The sequence below is a fragment of the Papaver somniferum genome, chromosome 10 (genome assembly GCF_003573695.1).
Source record: "Papaver somniferum cultivar HN1 chromosome 10, ASM357369v1, whole genome shotgun sequence".
NCBI lineage: Eukaryota > Viridiplantae > Streptophyta > Magnoliopsida > Ranunculales > Papaveraceae > Papaver > Papaver somniferum.
The window spans coordinates 156,243,326-156,264,074 of NC_039367.1; the positions used below are offsets into that span (position 1 = coordinate 156,243,326).

A 20,749-nucleotide genomic window follows, 5' to 3' on the forward strand; every position below is an offset into this window, starting at 1 on the left:
TAAATTATTTAGAGCCTTTACTTATTTAATCAATCTTTTCCGGGGAAAAATAAAATGGATTCACCTACAAACAAGTATTATCACTGTACAATGGCCAAAAAAAGAAAAACAAGAATGAAACCGAATCAAAGGGGTGGCTGCCAAAAGTGTAACAAAAAATTCCACAAAGATATGGAAAAAAGATTGTAAAAGAGAATGAGAGCTTTTTTGAAACATTCAAAAGCTTAAAAGAAGGGGCCATTTTAGTAAAAGAATTCCTAGTAAAAGGCCGTGTCCTCAACACTCGTGTTCTTCTTCTATGACTTTTGTCCAAAAATAGGTTTAGTTTGACTGTCCCTTTACACACTCAACACAGACACAAAAAAACAACAAAAATCACCCCATTCTTCATTCTTGACCATCTCCATCCATCCATGGATAGATTTTTGTTTTCAAGTTCTTAAATTTTCATCATACGTATAAAATAGACATGTACCCCTAGTTGTTGTTGCTGCTGCTCATGTTCTGTCGCTGTAGTTGCTGTTGCTGTTGAGTCTTTGACAGAAATGTAAAACCACGCGTTCTTCTTTTTGTTTTTCCACAACATCGAGCTTTGATTCTGACTCTATCAAAAGTTGAAACCCATTTTTGCATCCATCTTCTGTTTACCATTCAACACTGTTTTTAGAGAAAGTGACATAAGACTTCAACACTTTTTTGTCCGTACGTACTTGAAGGTTCAACTGTCTTCTGGATAGATACTTCTTTAAATTCTGGTTCATGGCTTCTTATATAAAAAGCCAACAACTGGAGTTACAATATTTATTCTTATCTCAATTCAGTTTGTTTAATCTTAAAAGAGAGATTGTGAAATCTTATCTCTTCGGAGTTTGGATATACGTAGGTAACCCTAACCTTTGTTTAATTTGTCTTTCTTTTTTTTAGTATTAGCTGTTGTTTCGATGTTGAATTCTTCATTGGTTTGGTATGCAGATTGAAGGTTGTTTGAAGAAATTATAGTGTTTTTTTGTTGATTTGTGTATATGGGTTTGTCACTATCCTTGCTGGTTTCAACTTGTAAGGAAATTATTAAAAACCAATATTCGGTTATAGAGGATAACCATGTCGAAACAGTTCATGTGAGATCTTTTAGTTTAGATGGAAATGAACCTGAGATGATGCTGAGAACACTAAGTTTTAAGATGAATGATTCTGAGGGTACTGTTATGGATGAGTCTGATAAAAATAATATGGCTATTGAGGAATCAATAAGCTTCAAACACTCGAAGAGTAATGAGGCGTCGAAGCTGAACACAACTTTTTCATTCAAGAATCTAGTCCTTGAAAATAACAATGCAGGGATGACTTCAAAGAACAGCGACAAAACTGTTCTGAAGTCCGGTGAGTCTCATAATGTGATCAATGAAGAGTCAATAAGCTTCAGGAAAGAGGAAAATCAACCATTGAGGCTCAAGACTACACTTTCGTATGAAAATCTGGTTCTTGATAGTGCAAACTTCATACAACCGGCTGCTTTGAAGACCAGGGAACAGAACTCACTCATTGCACCAAAAGGTCCAAAGCTCATAATTCCCGTTGTAGAGCCAACAATATTTTTTTCTCCAAGACCTGTCAGCGAACTTGATGCTGCTGCGGTTAAGCTTCAGAAAGTCTATAAGAGTTACCGGACTAGAAGAAATCTTGCAGATTGTGCAGTTGTGGTGGAGGAGCTTTGGTAAGCAATTAACATCACTATTTCCTAATCTACTTTTTTCTTCAAATGCTAGTTTCATATTTTCATATTTTTTTAATCTAATTTTGTTTCTCTTTTGAATGTTATAGGTGGAAAGCATTAGACTTTGCTGCTCTCAAACAAAGTTCGGTATCTTTCTTCAACATTGAGAAACCAGAAACCGCTGTTTCACGATGGGCACGTGCAAGGACAAGAGCTGCCAAGGTACTCCTCACTTGACTAATACACATATCCAGTTCAGATTTACAAAGAGTTTTGTTTGGAATTGGTTTCCTTACTGATATTCTGGGACCAAGATTTGTCAATGAGGTACCCCATTGAACTCTTTTGGGTGTATTCTCATTTTCTTCTATGGCGGGCTCGGTTGTTGACTATTGTGTCTTACATTCTTGTCATTCCTATTATCCTGTCATTTTCTTGTTGATATATTCAAAAGTTGCGAAAAATATCTGTTTTGGTCAGAAAATATCATTGAATCATTGCAAACTTATCATGCAGGTTGGAAAGGGCTTATCCAAGGACGAAAAGGCGCAAAAACTAGCCTTACAACATTGGCTTGAAGCTGTAAGTTCAAGGACCTTGATCAGTAAATATGAGCTGTCTGAGAAAAGCACTAAGAATTTTCAAGACATAGTTGATATGAGATTAATGTATTTCCACATCTCTATTTTTTAGATTGACCCACGACATCGGTATGGACACAACTTACATTTCTACTATGATGTGTGGTTCGGAAGCGAGAGCAGTCAACCATTCTTCTACTGGTAGATATTTCTTTTAGATCTCATTATTTACTCCCTTGTGTATATATCCTTTAAATAACATTACTTGCCTTTTGTTTCTCTTCATAATTTGTTCTTTATAAATCTTGAAGGTTGGATGTTGGAGATGGCAAAGAAGTAAACCATGAGCGATGCTCAAGAAACGATTTGCAACGTAATTGCATCAAATATCTTGGACCCGTAAGTCTCTATGATATTCATATATTCTTCTTTAAGTAGGAACAAAAAATAATTGATAGAAGCCTTGTGATTCATATCTATCGTGTATCCCTTTCTGCAGATTGAGAGGGAAGCGTATGAGGTAGTTGTACAAGGCGGGAAGCTTGTTTACAGACAGAGCCGGTTGTTTGTGGATACTGTTGAGGGTTCTAAATGGATATTTGTTCTTAGCACATCAAGAAAATTGTATATAGGACAAAAGAAGAAAGGTGCCTTTCAACACTCTAGTTTTCTTGCTGGTGGAGCTACAACGGCTGCTGGAAGATTGGTTTCCCATAATGGTGTCCTCCAGGTACACAAAACTTTCACGCATTTACCGTACCGTTTGAAACTGCAGGTCGACTTTCATGCACTTCTCTAATTAGTATTTTGAAAAATCTTGTATCGTGCTTACAGGCAATATGGCCCTACAGTGGACATTATCTCCCCACTGAGGAGAATTTCAAGGAATTCATCAGCTTCCTGGAGGATCACTTCGTAGACCTGACCAATGTAAAGGTAAATGTCCTAAAGCCTCCATTAGTTGGTATTGTCGTGCATTGACTGAAAGAGGTGAACACTCTCAACGTAAGACTAAAAATTGACTAGATAACTAATGTTTTGTCATCATTTTCCCAGAGGTGTGCTGTGGATGACGACTATCCTTATAGAACTAAGGATACGGAGACGAAACAAGAGGCAGTACTGGAAGCTCCAACAGCAACCGCACTGCCGGTAGAAAAAGATGCAGTTACGGACAATGAGCCCTCCAAAAATAAAGAAGACGGTGTGGAAGTCGAAGCAACAAATGTGGAAGTACCCGCCAAGAATGTTGATGTAGCCTCCAAGAATGTTGAAGTACCCGCATTTAGTTTTGGAAAACGTTTATCGTGCAAATGGAGTACAGGAGTTGGACCTCGTATTGGTTGTGTCAGAGACTACCCTAGCGACCTTCAATTCCAGGCACTGGAGCAAGTTAATCTATCTCCTAGAGTCGCATCTGGGACCATTCGGAAAAACGGTCCAATCCCTTCACCCCGACCGAGCCCCAAAATCCGACTTTCTCCTAGACTTGCATACATGGGACTCCCTAGCCCTAGGATGGTCTCCACACCTACACCAGCTAACTAGAATTCATATCACAACATCATAGAGAATTTGTTACATCCTTAGAACAATCTTTTTCCTTCCATTTTTAACTAAATAATAAAGGAAGAGATGAAGGGACTAACCCAACATTCCTTTTTATAGGTCTTGCTTGACCTTACTCATCTTTTCTTACCTAGATTCTTTTATTTTTCTGGATTTTAACCTATTTTTTCTTGTAAAGCAGGTACCAATTGTTAACCATGTATAATGTAATGTAATTTGAAAGAAGAATTGTTTTTCAAATGTCCATTTGTTTCTTCTTCATTGCTCAGTCAATGTGACAAATTTGCAATGACTTAGAATAGGTTGCAGGTCAAACACACTCAAATGATGACCATATTCTAGTTCTGGTAACTAGGCTAGTCCTCGATCATTATTGCTTCAAGTCCAAAAGTGATTTGGTCGGTGATCTGATACATACGGTAGTCTAGTCTTAATGCATGCGAAACCCACCAGTTCTTCGTGCAGCATCAAAAACTGAATGAATGAAATTGCTATAAGCAGAATATGTTAGCATGGTAACTAGACAGACATACTGTTTGTACACTTATCTAGCGCGCATTTACATCTTGAAGTGGTAAAAATCAAATTAGCTAGAGAGACAGACATACTGGGTCTGAGTTAACCCCTGACTGGCCGAGTCAGCAGTTAGATTGTTTGTTTTCTAATTTGAGTCAGATCTGACTTGACCTCTGTCTCAGAAATAACCTCTGACTCAGACCCCATTTGAGTCAGATAACAAAATACCCTGATTCAAGGGTCCAAACCACATATTTTAGAGTCAGTTGAGTCGGATCTGACTCAAAACAAACATATTGAGTCAGATCCATATGACTTAAGTGATTTAACTTAGATCCAGATGATTCGGAACCAGACGACTCAAATGAGTCAAGAGTAAATAAACATGGTGATGGTATTTACTCAGATGAATGTTTATGCAACATGATGGTTCATGAGTCATGTCTTGTCAATATGGTATGGTGTCATGGGTCACATCCCACATCTGGGTTGCCAAAATATAAAATGTGTGTGAAGATAACAATCCACTATTTCTTGTTATATGATATCCGCTCCCTTTTTCATTTTATTTTTCCATTTCTCTACTTTACTCTTTCTTCCACAGCCCTAGAACCCAATCTTCTACTGTTTCCATCACTATTTCTTAAATCTAAGAAGAATTTTTATTTCTTTTTATAGAAAGTTTAAAAGGGTTTCATGGATTACTTCAAGTTTCTACCTACGGAGATTCTAAGTCGACATTCTAAGTCGACTACCTACTCAATTGGTTCTTGAATCCAAATTGGTTTGCACAAATTGAAGAAATGTTGTTTCTCATCCATCATTTTCGAAGTTGCACTTGCATCATTCAATAATCCTTCTGCTGATGATGATTCTGGTATGTTAACATTTCTTGCTTCTACTTATGATATTAATTTTAATAAAAATCTTCATTATATTGAATATGATCAGAATGATGAATCAACTCCCATTCAGAGAATCAGAAGAGTTAATTTAACCCCCCCAGTTAAGAATTTTAGTTTTATTGGTTCATTTAATGGGTTGATCTGTCTTGCTGAAGGCCTATCAGTATGTATTTGTAACCCCATCACCAGAGAGTATGTGACGGTTTCAGAAATTAAGAGAAACTGGTGTGATATTGAACGGTATAGTTACGCGAGCAGCAGCTTCGGGTATGTTTCTTCGAGCGATGAGTACAAAATTGTAGGAATATATTTGTCGAAGACCAATGTAGAAGTCCACATTTACACTCTAGGCTCTGGCAATGGATGGAGAAACCTTGGGAAGTTTAATTTTCAATTCAATTTCTATATTTTGGATGTAGCTGGTGTCTTTGCTAATGGGGCACTTCATTGGCTGGATGATAAATTAGGAAAAATCGTCACCTTCAATTTGGATGAGGAGAAGTTTTGTGAACATCTTTCAGCACCTCCTTCGCCACCAGAGAGTAGTTGGTAGTATAGCAGAATAGGGGTTTTGGATGGGTTTTTGTTTTATTCTATTAGGCTAGTTCTCCAAGGAACTGAAGGTTTTGAGACATGGTTACTAAAAAGGAAGAATGATCAGCCTGACATGAATGAGAGAGACCAACGTCCGTCATTGGGTTGGAGTAAAGAGTTTAGATTGACGGTAGCGAACTATTAGCGGTTACGAAGACCGACTGTGTTCTAACTTATGTTGATAGCCATCTCCGCATTTACCACACAAAAGCTTCAACTTCGAAAATTCTTGTAGAGTTGAACGGAACGTTTTGTAAAGTATTTCCTCACAAGAACACGTTCGCTTCATTGAAAGCATTAGGGGTAGAAGATACACATTCAATGGAGTCAGTTGAAGGAGACAGAAATCCGTGATGAATCTTTGAAGCAGCTATTGAGGAGGCGGACCCTGAATACAATCTTATCAACTGGTATTCTTCATTGAGTTTTTAAAGTAATATTCGTATAGTTCTACTAGGGTGGAAGTTATTGGCATGGTCTTACTGAGTTATGTATTATAAGTTACTTCTTATCCTTTATATCATTGGTTTAACTTTATAGTTGTTTTCTTTATTCGGGTTAATCTGTGTTGCTTTGTGAATTGTTCATTTTTTTAGTGACTCAACCTTATTTCAATGGAAACATGTGATGGGTATGTTAGTGATTTATTTTGTTTATTTATACATGGGATGGAAGTCAAATAAGTATTTGCAGGCAAAATTAAGGAAATGGCAGCTTTTTCAGTACTAGGGAGTACTTCTTACATTATCTGATTGATAATTTTAGGGATCCATATTTATACTTTTCCATATTTTCATCCTGTGCTGTGGTACGAATTATGTTAGTGTTACAGTCACTAGTTGATTAGGAAACTGCACTGTGAGTTTGTCTATGTTCGTCAATAAATTTCACGACAGCAGTTGAGTTGAGTAGGCAGAGTTCTCTGTAATAATATCATATGATTTACGTTTCAAATCTGCCGTTTAGCACACCAACCTAATTGGTTTGCCATCAAATGATTCTACGTTTCTGTATCCGTAGGAAGGATCAACTCGCAAGCTACCTTGCAGACTGCTAGCATGATTTTATTTTGGGTCAATGTGGATAGAACTTAGAACACATTGATGCAAGTCAAAGCACTTGACCATTCTAGTTATGGAAAAAAACACGCGTTCTTCTTTTTGATTTTTGTTTTTTCCATTACATCAAGCTTTGATTCTGATTCTTAGTAAGTTATGCATTTCAAGTTACTTTCTATTCTGTCTTTATATCATGGATCCAATTAACTTTATAGTAGTGTTCTTTTTATTGTGTTGCTTTGTGAATTGTGCATTTTGTTAGTGACCCAACCTTATCTCAATGGAAGATGTGATGCATAGGTAAGTGATTTATTTTGTTCTAGGATCACTGAAGAGTCGTTGAGCTTCAAAAACATGGGAACTGATAACTTGAAGCTCAAAACTACACTTTTATATGAAATCTTGGTTCTTGATAGGGAAAATTTATAAAATCCGGCTACTTCGAAGAGCTAAGAAAAACTCGCTTATTGCATTAAAAGGCAAGCACACAACTCCCATTATAGAGCCAACAATATTTTTGCCTCCAAATCCTGTCATTTGAGAGTTACCAGACTCGGAGAAAACTGAGGCAGGAAAAACTTGGCATTGTATTTCTATTTTTTTCAGATGCTAGTTCTGCATTTAGGATCTTTTGGTGCTGATTTTATTTGGTTTCCTCTAAATTGCTATACTTAGAAGTCATTCTCAAGCAGAGTTCGGTATCTTTCTTCAACAAAGCTCCTCACCTGAAGGTACGGGCAAGGACAAGAGCTGTCAAGGTAAGTCTTTTTAAAATGTTATATTCTTTTTCACTCTCAATTAGGGCTTGTGGTTCATATTTCTCTCGTGTAAATGCTTTCTGCGTATAAAGAGGAATGCATATGGAGTTGTCACTGAGATCGGGAATCTTGCTTGTTGACAGAGTGCCAGAGCGGAATCTCTTCTTCTTCTTCTTCTTCTTGTTATACTTGCCAAAAACCTGCTATTCCTGCACAAAAATGGCTCACATTATCAGGTAAACATATCATTCTTGTTGTTTACGTTCTCTTTAATTTCATGTACTTATGAGATTGTGGCTCAAGCTAGTCTTTGTGTTGTGCAGGGGAAGGACCAATAGTAACAGCAAGGGGTGGATTTTCAGGGCTATTCCCTGATTCCTGTGACCTGGGATATCAAATTGTAGTAGTAAGTAGTACAACCACTTCATTATCTTCTATTCTTAATCTCTAGATTTTTCTTTTTTCATGAATTCTTAGTTAGCTTTTTACTTTTTTTCATTTCATTCAGGGAATTCAACCCCAAATTCTTGCACTGTTCTAGTAAACCTGTTGTTGTTTCTCTTGCAACAACGTGAGCAGTAGTATTACTTCATTATTTTGTATTCTTAGTCTCTGGGTTTTTCTTTTTTCACAAAATCGTAGTTGGTTTTTTTTTTCATTTGATACTTACTGCAGGGAACTCAATCCCAAGTTCTTGTATTTTCTTCAACATTCTGCTAGTAAATTAGTTTTGTTTTTCCTGCAACAATGCGAGTCCATTATCTTAATTTTATTCAGAATTCATTCTGTGGATTCTCAATTCTCATGAATCTGGCTCTACAGTCATGCATTTCTCTGTGAAACTGAGGCAGAATATGTTCAATTATTTATATGATATTCTAAATTTAGTCCAGCAGTACTATTGGCATTGCCTAGAGAATTGTTTATATGATACTTGAAATTTAGTCCAGCAGACTATGAAGAAATTTCATCTGACAAAGAAGAAAAAGAACCGATAATTCAAGACCATGAAGAACATCGCGGGGATTCAATTTCGTCAGATTATGGAGAGTGTGTGGTTAGAGAAGCCAAACTTGAAGAAGTGTTTTAGGTAATTTGAAGTAGTTTGAAATTCTGCTTTTAATTTGGTTTTTCGAATTAGATTTTAAGGTGGGTTTAATTTTGTTTGTTAGTTGAGTAGGCATCATCATGGTTGAAAACAGAAGGACTTTATGAAGATCCATTACACGACCACTTCCTAAAGAAATCAGCCAAGCAGGTAAATACAGTACCGAAAATTAGTAAATGCATCACATGAGAACGGTGCTGCTTATTGGCTTAGTACTGTCAATATGCAGGAGTTTAATGTGATAATAAAGCGAACTTAATTGAACTTAACAGGCCAAACCCGATTTTAAGCACACTCTCGGATGTGTTAACCCTTCATGAGCATTATTGTAAGAAAGGAAGACGAGAATGCCATGCTGAAGAATGTCATTGGAACTCTTGATTTTCATGTCAAGCACCTGTTACACGAGGAGACTTATCCTGAGGTGTATTATATTTGGATAATTTTGTAATTTAAGTTAGAAATTTGATGTTAAGAATCACCTAAGGTTTGAATCCCTTGATTGTCCAGGAACTTGCGAAGCCTGTGAATCTGTTTAGAACCTTCGAGAAAAGAGTATCACAGAAATATGGTATAATCTCAAATGTAACTGTTGCCGAAAGTGCACGTCAACAAGGTGTTGGAAGCTGCATGCTGAAATTTGCAATTGAAAGAGTTTGAAACTGCAAGAGACAGTACGACCATCCCTTATCCTCTTGACTGCTTAAGTTCTCTTCCAGTTATCCAAATTGCACGCTTAGCTGCAACAAGAAAAACTAATGCAGCCGGTAATCTTGAATTTGATGTGTCAGGTATAAAGCAGGTATTCTTACAAGTCCGTCGGGATAACAAACCAGCACTCACACTATACAGAAATATGGGATTTTGGTAATAATACTTTCACTAATCTGTTTTTCATTCAGTTTCTGATGGCTAGTCTGACATGAAAAGTTCTCCTTTCAGATACTTGCAGAGGTGACTCCTTATCTGGAAGAACAGAACCTATACGTGTGCAGCATAAATCTATAGCTAGATTTTGCTCAATCTTTAAAACTAACACAAAGGTTATGTCGGGAATGTAAAGTTCTGATAGTAGTATTCAATATTGAGACCTAGCATAAGAAAAGCAGTAGAACCGTTCATTTTAAAGTTCATATAGACAGGTTGATATCCTCATAGAAAGGCAATGTTCTGTGAAATTCCTTCTTAATGGTTTTTACTTGTCAATTGTTAACCATGTGTAGTGTAATGTAATTCTGAATAAAAATTGTTTTCAAATGTCCAGTTCTAGGGATGGCCATTTGTCCCACCCAAACCCATCCCCGTAGGTACCCGCCCCGTTCGGGTAGGGTTTCACCCGCACAAATGGAGATGGGATCGGGTATGGGTAATACCCGAAAATTAAGCTACGGGGATGGGGTAGGGATGGGATTTAAGGTCCCCGTCCCATACCCGCCCCGTATCTTTCACAAGTTAGGGGTTAGACTTTTATGCAACAATGTGTATAATTTTTATACTTCCACCACTTAGTTGAACTTTCTTTCGTTTATCATATTCTCGATCGTTCTTGTACATTCATCACTTTCGTTCTTTTTTTTTTGTGATCAAACACATTCTCTAAAAGTTAAAATAGAGAAAATGAAGCAGATAATGAAATGGTTAACGTGGACGAAGATAGAACGGGACAGGGAAAAACAGAAAAACTAATAAGTCATTAACAGATTCTTTTGTTCACTTTAAGATAAATTACGGAATTTAAGATTCCAGAATGCGTCGTTCTTACGTTATTATTTTTGTTTGAATCATATTTAAGTTTTGATTATAATCAAATTTATGTATTAACTTAGTGTTACGGGTAACCCATGGGAAACCCGCCCCATATGGGTATTCCCCATACCTGCCCCGCCCCAATTCATATGGGTAACGGGGAGGTGATGGGTATTTTTTTTACGAACGGGACAGTAACTGTGATTGACACTACCCGTCCCATACCCGCCCCAGGACCATCCCTATCCAGTTCTATTTCACTGTTTAGTTCAAGTTGCACGGCTTAGAACAGGTTAGTGAAGGTTAAACACACTGAAATCAGCTTCTATGTGCCGCGAACTCTTTGCAATCTGCCAAATAATCAAATATTTTATGCACAATTTATGCAGTATGGTTCATGAAGTATATCGACAACATGGTGTGATGGTACATTCCCATATATGGCCTGCCAAAAAAAAAAAACAATGTCGGCGATGATAATAATCCATTTTTTTTATATATTCCGACAAAGCTCTCTTTTTTATCATCATGATTCTGGTAAGTTGAGTTTTCTTGCTTTAGTTTGTCAGGTCGATAATAGGATGATTTATGCTGTATTGATGCTGGGAATGATTTTCTTTATTATTTTGAATATGATGAGGATCATGATCAGTTAGCAGCCCCCATTCAGAGAATGACCAGGATTAATTTCATCTCTCCGTTTAGTGGTGCCACAATTCGTAGTTCATGTAATGGGTTGATCTGTCTTGCTCGAGGCGGATCTGTTTGTATTTGTAACCCTATCCTTTGAGAATATGTTATACTTACAGAATTTATACTTCCAGAAATTACAGAAGATTTTTCCGGATTTTATCGATATTTTATTGAAGGGGCTTGCAGCTTCGGTTATGTCTCTTCAACCAATGAGTACAAAGTTATAAGAATGTATCCTACGATCTTGGACGTAGAAGTTCACATATACACTCTAGGCTCTGGCAATGGATGGAGAATCATTGGAACGTTCAGTTCTGAATTCAGTATGGATGGCTCGGATCAACATGGTATCTTTGCTAATGGAGCTCTTTATTGGTTGGACAGAAAATCAGAAAGAATCATCACCTTCGATTTGGCTGAGGAAAAGTTTTGTGCATATCTGTTACCAACTCCTTTGCCACAACACGGGGATCGCCCTCGCTATATACTAAGGGCTTTGGGTGGGTTTTTGTCTATTCCTCTCTATCTTTTTGCTGAAGTAGAAGGATTTAATGACATATGGCTATTAAATAAGAAGAATGATAACCATGACATGAAAGTGCAAGACGAACATCAGTCATTGGTTTGGAGTAAAGAGTTCAGGGTTAAGTTTAACTACTTATTAGCCATTACGAAGAGTTGTGGTGTTTTAACTTGCTGTTGTAACTATCTCACCATTTATGACCCAAAAACTTCAACCTCGAAAAGGCTTGCGGAGTTTGATAATTATCTTAGTGAAATATCCCCCCACAAGAACACCTTAGTTTCGTTGAAAGAAACTGGGGAAGAAGATGTGAAAGTAATGGAGTTAGATAAAATTACGGAGACAAAAAGCCGTGAGCACCTACAGGAGGACCCGAACCCTGAACCTGAATACTTATACTTATAAACTGGTAATTTCTTTTGAGTTTGATTTTGTATTTGGATGCCAAGTAACATTTGGGTGAACCTAAAAGATGACATTAATGGTATTAGTTAGTAACATATTGATTATCCAGACTACTGTTATGAGAATGTTATTACTTTCTTAATTTTCTGTATTGCTTTGTTAACTTTGCATTTTGCTACTGTTATGAGAGTTCAGTTGACGTATGCTTTAATGACTTATTTTGGTTATACATGGGAGTCGAATAAGTAAATGCATTTGCAAGCATAATTGTGGAAAGCAAGAGCTTTCCAGTAGTAATAGGGAATATATATATTTTCATGTTATTCCTCTTAACATTATTTGACGATTTTAGGGATTCAATTTATAGTTGTTTATTTTTTTTTTCTCCTAGTGTTTTGATAAGGCAGAAGTACTAGGTAGTTTGAATAGGTACTGAAGTTTATGTTCATTAATTATAAAATTTTACAAGAACAACAGTCTACTCGGCAGAGTTCTCTATGATGACTAACATCAAAAAGCATGCTACCTTGCAGACTATTCCAGGATTCAGATCAATGATTCTGTTAGCAGACTGTTAACAGAGGCACCATACGCATTCCATGCCTACTTTTTTAAATGATTAACTTTGATTCAGTGAGATCCCAAGCTGCACCATTCTACCACAAGCTCAGTTACATTTCTTATTTCTTATCATTGAATTATATAATGATAAACGACTTACTTGGACTATTTTTTTTTGCCCCACATGATATCCTTTGTGTGTATTCCTAACCTAACAGTCGGACAATCGGATGCAAGTTGAGCTAGCATTCGCTCAAGAAATCCCTAGTAGTTATGAATAGATTTGAAATGGTAATGTGTTTTAAGTAATTACCTCCCGTAAGTCCATCTTACACGCTTCACCATATAATGTTGTCATGTAATGAAACAAATTACCATATGTAGCAGTTAATGTATTGATTGATAATATTTAGTCATTACATGGCCTTGTTGTAGGTGCATCCCCTGCATTGATGGTTTGTAGAACCCTGCACTTGTAGTTCCATTTGGAGTAATATTTGTGAACAAGAGGTAGTATATACTCCTCGCTTCCATAAAAAACCACTAGGAAGACACATTTTTCTGAGGTGCTCTTCATAATCACTTCCAATAAGCTTCTGTACAAGTTGCATGCGTTTCCTATACTTTCTGCTTTTGACTCTTGGTAGCATTGAATAAGTGATAAGAATTATCATGCGCAAGTCCGATGCCCAAATGATCAAGCAGCCCCGTTGCTGCAGTTGAACTAGAGTCTTATTTCATTCTCAGTTTCTCTCCTATAGCAATCTAGCATATATGCTAATGAAAATTAATAATATGTATATCAGTTTGACTTTTTAAAGCTGCCTGGGATTTTATTTCCCATGTGAGTTTTGGTGGTTGAACTGTTGGCAGGGTTTCAAACCCCTTAACAAATACTTTTGCGAGGGTGGTCATATGCATTATTCTTTTCCCCATGGTCTCAGCATCCATCCTGGTTGTTAAACGTGAAGGCTGAGAATGGAAAATGATTTATATCCCACGGGTTGGTCCGAGCTAAAAAACTGAGAGAGACGCGGGACCCACACTAAATCCGCCCCTACTAAACCACTAGGTCAAAGGGGGACCACACCTCACTCTCACTCTGTGCACACCGCGGGATCCAACCCGTGGTGTGTCTATCACTTCCGGGCTGAGAATGAGCTTTCAGCTTTCATGTTGAAATGAAAGTTGTTACTCATGAAACAAGATACAGTTTCTTTATTTTTGAGTATTATGCAGTATATGCTAAACCATCACTCCCACCTGTCTCACCCACATTGCTACTTGTAGAGGCAAGAAATTGAATCTCTAGTAAGTTTGTTAATTAAACTAATCACCAAGTCCAATATTTTGGATGCTGTTATGTTAGTGTCTTGATGCTACACTGCACATCTTTGTAAACCGGCCCGGACATCAAATCGAAAAAATTGTCGGGTCAGGGTCAAACGGTTCAACCAGTGAATCAACTCGGGTTTACAGGGTTATATGTGTATACGTGTCACACCTCCAAAATTCTTTTGCAAATTTCTGCGAAAATGTAACTCGGCGGCACAAGTGGTTCTGTGAATAGCTTCACCCAATTGCACTTCAGCCTTATAAGTTTGTACCAATACAAACAGCTAACTCTTCAGGTTTACCAACGGAAGTCTTTAACCTTCTTTCTCTTCACTTAAACTCATCAAATGCACCTCATAATACATTCAATCCATGTCATACTTTACCAACAACAATCAGCCAACCAAGAATACTTAGAACATGACACAATCAACTCTTTTTATTGCATCAAAGGGAAGAAATACAAAACTTAGTCCACTTGGGACTTACACAGACTTGTTCACCTTTGAACCAAATCTTAGTCTTTCAAAAACTCTCCTATTCACTAACATATGCAAACTCACTCTCACATATGTTTTTCTTAGCAAGCCTTCCTAATTTTACCCTCCTTAGGACTATTTATACATCAGCTTTACTTGGAAAAGCCGTGCACAACCGTTGTACACACTGGAGATAGCCATCTGTCCCAGGGAGCAGTTCCATAACCGCCACTAACTGTGCTAACTGGCCAGTTCTTTTCTAACTCGTGCCAATCATCCAACACCTGTTCTCTAGCAGTTAGAACTCTTCTTCCACGCTTATAAGCTCCTTTATAACCACTCCCCATCACCACGCATCATTGGCATGCTTGTGAAGCTCATAACTGACTTGCAACCGTTACTTGAGCCATGTTGCACGCTAGTTGCAATATACTGGATTCTGTCATGCACCAACGTTCATCCATCTTGGCCCTGCATGTTTATCACTCAAAACTCATGCGCGGACATTCCTTAAGCTTCAAACATCAATTCCAGCTCCATTAACTCACTCTAGTTGCTCATGCGTCATATACGTTCCACTACACCAATTAGCTTGACAACATCAATGCAACTCTTGCATTACCAACTTGTTTGCATTATTCAAGCTTTGGCCAACCTTGAATATATGCCATAGACCAAATCTTGATGTATTCTTCACTCATGCAATATCCTTGAGCTTGGGCTAACTCAATTCCATGGATATGCATCGATGCCAACATCGCATGTTGCATCTGTCACTTTGGCCTCAACTTGCCATTCCCTCAATGAAGCTTCATCTGTTGGCCAATCAGCTTCATTACTTGGCCAATGTATTTTACAGTGTAGCGCCACTCTTGCACTTCACTGGCCCTGCAAGGTTATACCATTCTTGGCACTTGACGGTCTTTACAAAATACCACTATTATGGCTTCGTTGCACTATTATAGCTTCGTTGCGCTATTATAGCTTCGCATTGCGCCATTACGGCTGAATACTGACTTGTCCTCCAACTCTGTGATGCACAATCATTATGATTCACTTGCAGTACCGTAATAGACCTCCCCACCTAATCCGTTTAACGTACTCGTTGATCGCGACCTAGTATGAACACCATACTTGTCTTAATTTTGCTTCATCTGCCTTCAGACCCTTTTCTGAAAATCGGTAACTACTTTTGGATTACCCTTGCCAATGGTCCCCTCCGACTGCATCCACATCACTTAAGTTCACTGCTTTGCTATTGATCTCATATATTTGAGCCACTGCTCGGAGTTGTGCACTACGCTTACGATGCTACTCAAATCATGCATCAATACCCAAATGCAAACATGAAATTCTTCTTTAGCCAAAATTCCATGCTTTAGCTTGAATTTCTCCTTGAATCATTTACGCCTAAGTGTACGCACAGAATGATTCATTTTCTACTGATCACCATGATCATTGCCATCGTCTTCCGACTTCGCCTTGTTATCATACTCAACATGATAAGGACTTATAAACGACTTGACTTCATTTTCAATCAATTTTGCTGACAACCCGTCCTTGAACTGTTGTTCTCCGTGATCCTCATCAAGCACGTCACAAAGTAAATAGGGGTTCTCATTGCATAAAACCCCTGTATACCATACTTCATGCCTTGCCAAACTCTGATTATGCAAACCTCATTCAAGAACTCATTTCTATGAATGTGGCCATCAAGTATAAACTATTTATACTTATGCCATGTTGTATACCCGTACTCAAATGATAAGTTTTCTTTGCTCAACTTCCATACGGAAAAATTATTGAGTCGCACAACCAAATTTACAAAACTGTGACTAGCTATCTCTTGGACATATTAAGTTTTCTTTGCTCACCTTCATTCATTACTGCTCTTACATGACAAAGACCATGTATCATTACATGATTGACCCACTTGATCACTTTTGGAAAGCTAGAACTTCATTAACAAAGCAACTTGCTTACACCAAAAAAAAGTATGTACAAACCTGAAGACTCAAATCAAAGTATGTACAACCAAACCCTACACACAGAGTTTGAAACAACCAACAACTCAAGCATAAAACAAGGTCAAAAACACTCTTGTTTTGGCATCAAAGTGATGCTAATGGAGACAGCGACACTTACTTGTTTTTAGCTTAGTTTCTTTTGTCGAAGTGAGCGACAATCTCGCTACGAGGTCTCTTCCTTGAACCTTCACTTCGTTCTTCACGAGTCTTGCTGGAATGATCCCCATAATCATCCCCAACTGATGCCTTGAGTTGCGCCTTGAGTGGACAGCTTCTAGTGAAATGCAAACCTTTGCAAATGAAACATCCCCTATACTTCCGGGATGAAGGGAGTAGTTACTCTTCCTTAGGTTCATGCTTACGCTTACTGCCAACAGATTTTTCCTTCCCTTTGGCTTTCCCTTCGAAGCTTTACACATCTTCAGTCGTTGTTCTATTGGCAAGCTCTCTTATCGTCTGCATAGCCATCTGGATACTCTGCACTTTGCGCTTCTTAAGTTCAGCAATCACACTTGAACTCGCACCATCCCAAAATTGGAACATCTGATCTTCTTCACTCATACCACGCGTCTCTTGCACCAATGCAAAGAAGTTTTCAGCATAGGCCTGTGGTGTACCCGTCATTTGTAGCCTACGTAAACTTGCTCTTGCATACCAAGCACCATTGCTCTGCCAGAACTGACATCTCAGTCCATCTTTCATGTCATTCCAAGACATAGGATTGGCATAACCAGCAGCATCATCTTCTTGCAGCATAGTTCTCCACGAAACCTTTGCATCACCACCAAGATAATTGCCTACGAGAGTTACTTTTTGTCCTTCCCCAGTTTCATTCGACTCAAAGTATGCCTCAATGTCATACAATAAATTCTCAATTTCTCTAGCATTTCTGGAACCTGCGTATATTCTTGTCTCGGAGACTCGATTTGAGCTTTCTCCATGCACGTTTTCCCCTACAAACATGTCGTTACTGATTAACCCACGAATGCTTGCCACTTCCTCTGACATTTGTTTCGCATGGCTTGTTAGTATGGTCTTTATGTCATTGAATTTCACCTTCAATTCAGTCAATTCAGTATTGGTTTCACAATTCAAAAGGGTTTCATCAGACACCTTTTCTTCTGCAACACTTACCCTGCCATCGAATTCTTTGAACCAATCTGACGTTCTTCCTTCAAGTAGGTCTAGCCTGCTCTTATCTTCAGAAGAAAGAGGATTTTCAGTGCCATCAACACTAAATCAATGGTTAAATCACCAAGATCACCATACTCCTCAAGTTGATCGAACACACCCGATAGTTCTTCGTCGACCATCATGCCATTAGAACTCATTTCTAATGCAATATTCTGAAAAATAATGCGCCACTTACTTGATCACAGGAAAATAAATTAATAGAGAAATAAGTACTAGTGTATTATCCAACAAATACACTCGAATTGTGTACCAAACACACCTCTGATACCCGTAGTGTCACACCTCCAAAATGCCTTTGCAAATTTCTACGAAAGTGTAACTCGGCAGCACAAGTGGTTCTGTGAATAGCTTCACCCAATTGCACTTCATCCTTATAAGTTTGTACCAATACAAACACCTAACTCTTCAGGTTTACCAGCGGAAGTCTTTAACCTTCTTTCTCTTCACTTAAACTCATCAAATGCACCCCATAATACATTCAATCCATGCCATACTTTACCTACAACAATCAGCCAACCAAGAACACTTAAAACATGACACAATCAACTCTTTTTATTGCATCAAAGGGAAGAAATACAAAACTTAGTCCACTTGGGACTTACACAGACTTGTTCACCTTTGAACCAAGTCTTAGTCTTACAAAAACTCTCTTATTCACTCACATATGCAAACTCACTCTCACATATGTTTTCCTTAGCAAGCCTGCCGAACTTTCCCCTCCTTAAGACTATTTATACAACAACTTTATTTGTCCAAGCCGTGCACAACCGTTGTACACATTGGAGACAGCCATCTGTCCTAGGGAGCAGTTCCATAACCGCCACTAACTATGCTAACTGGCCAGTTCTTTTCTAACTCGTGCCAATCATCCAACACATGTTCTATAGAAGTTAGAACTTTTCTCCGACGCTTATAAACTCCTTTGTAACCACTCCCCTTCATCACGCATCATTGGCATGCTTGTGAAGCTCATATCTGACTTGCAACCATCACTTGAGCCATGTTGCACGCTAGTTGCAATATGCTGGATTATGTCTTGCACCAACGTTCAGCCATCTTGACCCTATATGTTTATCACTCCAAACTCATGCACGAACATTACTTAAGCTTCAAACATCAATGCCAGCTCCATTAACTCACTCTAGTTGTTCATGCGTCATATACGCCAATTAGCTTGACAACAGCAATGCAACACTTGCATTACCAACTTGTTTGCATTATTCAAGCTTTGGCCAACCTTGAATATATGCCATAGACCAACTCTTGATCTGTTCTTCGCTCATGCAATATCCTTGATCTTGGGATAACTGCAATTCCATGGATATGCATCGATGCCAACATCGCATGTTGCATCTGTCACTTTGGCCTCAACTTGACATTCCCTCAATGAAGCTTCATGTGTCGGCCAATCAGCTTCATTACTTGGCCAATGTGTTTTACAGTGTAGCGCCACTCTTTCGCTTCACTGGCCTTATAGGGTTATACCATTCTTGGCACTTGACGGTCTCTACAGAATACCGCTATTATGGCTTCGTTGCACTATTATAGCTTCGTTGCGCTATTATAGATTCGCATTGTGCCATTACGCCTGAGTACTAACTTGGCCTGCAACTCTGTGATGCACAATCATTATGCTTCACTTGCAGTACCGTAATAATACGTTTTTTGTCAATATTTTGTTGATTAAATGGATTACATATCATATATTATGCATAATTGTCGCCAAAGAACAACTGCTCATTGGTTTGAGTTAACTTTCAGGAATAAAAGGTCATGGGATCAACTCCCTTCACTAACAAAATTTCTTTTTCATAGAAAAGATCTATCGAAATCAGTTGACTGGGGTTTTAGAATTGGAAAGTATAGGTGGTCGTATTACCAATTTCCATATAAGGCTATATTGTCGATAGTATATGTTAACGACTTATTTCGAGCTTTTACCAATAGTAGGGAGTATGTATAGGTGGCTGTATTACCAATTTCCATATAAGGCTATATTGTCGATAGTATATGTTAACGACTTATTTCGAGCTTTTCCCAATAGTAGGGAGTATCTTCTTCAGTATATGTTAAACCATCGGGTAAAACTTCAGGCACTAAATTGAATCTTGTTGCATCCCTTCTTGAATAAACCACTCTGTGGTCTGCCCTTATAGTTTCAGTTGTGTGCCTTAATAATTCAGACAGGTTCTAATTGGGTGAGTTGTGGACCGTTGATGGCTTGCCACGCGTCTGTCATCGATTGAGTCTGTTTAGGGTTCAATATTTGTTGATTAAATGTGAAAGAAGAGTTATCTGTCTTTAACACTTGAATTTTGTTTTTTATGAAATTTTATTTGGCTGCACCTCTGGCACAGATTTTGGTTTGAATCCTTGATTCAAGAGGTGATTGTTCACCATTCTATCCATCTCTGCTTGTTAAATCTTTAGGTATTAAGTTTCTTATTCAAACTAATCACCAAGTCTAATATCTAGGCTGTTGTTATCACTACAAAACAGAAGGCCTCTTGGGATGGTCAAAAAAACGTCCCAAAAGGCCTAAAGCCGTCCCCAAAAGGTATTAGGGACGGTTCCGCTACCATCCCTAAATCCACCGTCACTATTACTACTAGGGACGGTTCTGACTTTTAGGGACGGTTCTCACTTACCATCACTAATACTTCTAGGGACGGCTCCATGCTGTAGGGATGGTTTTAAAATGCATCCCAAATACTTTTCTAACCGTCCCTAGAGGAAAATTCCAACGGTAGCGGTGACCCAATAGTAACGTCGCTAAAGTGTTGCTAAAATTTGAAAATTTGGTAATGAACTTCCTCGGTTTCTTTGGCAGGATGCCTTTCCCTTTACCCTTCTGAACATTCATTCACACAGTATTTTGTCCCAAAAAACATTCTCATTCATGAAATCAAGTTGTTCACAAAAATGATTCAAACATTTAGAATAACAAGTCACATACAACAAAAGAAAAAACTCCGCAAAAACA

The 20,749-nt window shown here is 38.1% G+C and overlaps 1 protein-coding gene and 1 long non-coding RNA gene across 8 annotated transcripts; both read left to right on the forward strand.

Annotated features, from left to right (window-relative positions):
* Positions 1-391: 391 nt before the first annotated feature.
* LOC113318848 (IQ domain-containing protein IQM1-like) lies at positions 392-4,169 on the forward strand. Its single transcript, XM_026567103.1, has 9 exons — positions 392-879; positions 973-1,714; positions 1,822-1,936; positions 2,231-2,296; positions 2,408-2,496; positions 2,607-2,694; positions 2,795-3,025; positions 3,130-3,231; positions 3,352-4,169. The coding sequence occupies exons 2-9, from the start codon at positions 1,023-1,025 to the stop codon at positions 3,841-3,843; spliced, it is 1,875 nt and encodes a 624-aa protein (XP_026422888.1). The 5' UTR covers positions 392-879; positions 973-1,022; the 3' UTR covers positions 3,844-4,169.
* Positions 4,170-4,954: 785 nt separating this feature from the next.
* On the forward strand, positions 4,955-10,016 carry LOC113319443. 7 transcript variants are annotated; one of them, XR_003345484.1, is made up of 9 exons: positions 4,955-7,695; positions 7,839-7,931; positions 8,019-8,101; positions 8,641-8,785; positions 8,868-8,953; positions 9,076-9,227; positions 9,314-9,477; positions 9,595-9,670; positions 9,746-10,016. It is a non-coding gene; the product is annotated as an uncharacterized LOC113319443 (long non-coding RNA). The 7 variants fall into 7 exon arrangements; XR_003345487.1 differs by having other exon boundaries at positions 8,646-8,785; XR_003345485.1 differs by having other exon boundaries at positions 8,649-8,785.
* The last annotated feature ends 10,733 nt before the right edge of the window (positions 10,017-20,749 follow it).

Excerpts from the sequence above, each read along its gene's own strand:
- LOC113318848 (XM_026567103.1), top strand. The coding sequence starts at position 1,023 with ATGGGTTTGTCACTATCCTTGCTGGTTTCAACTTGTAAGGAAATTATT. Across the intron at positions 1,715-1,821 it reads GTTGTGGTGGAGGAGCTTTG|GTGGAAAGCATTAGACTTTG; the intron begins GTAAGCAATTAA and ends TGAATGTTATAG. Across the intron at positions 3,232-3,351 it reads TAGACCTGACCAATGTAAAG|AGGTGTGCTGTGGATGACGA; the intron begins GTAAATGTCCTA and ends TCATTTTCCCAG.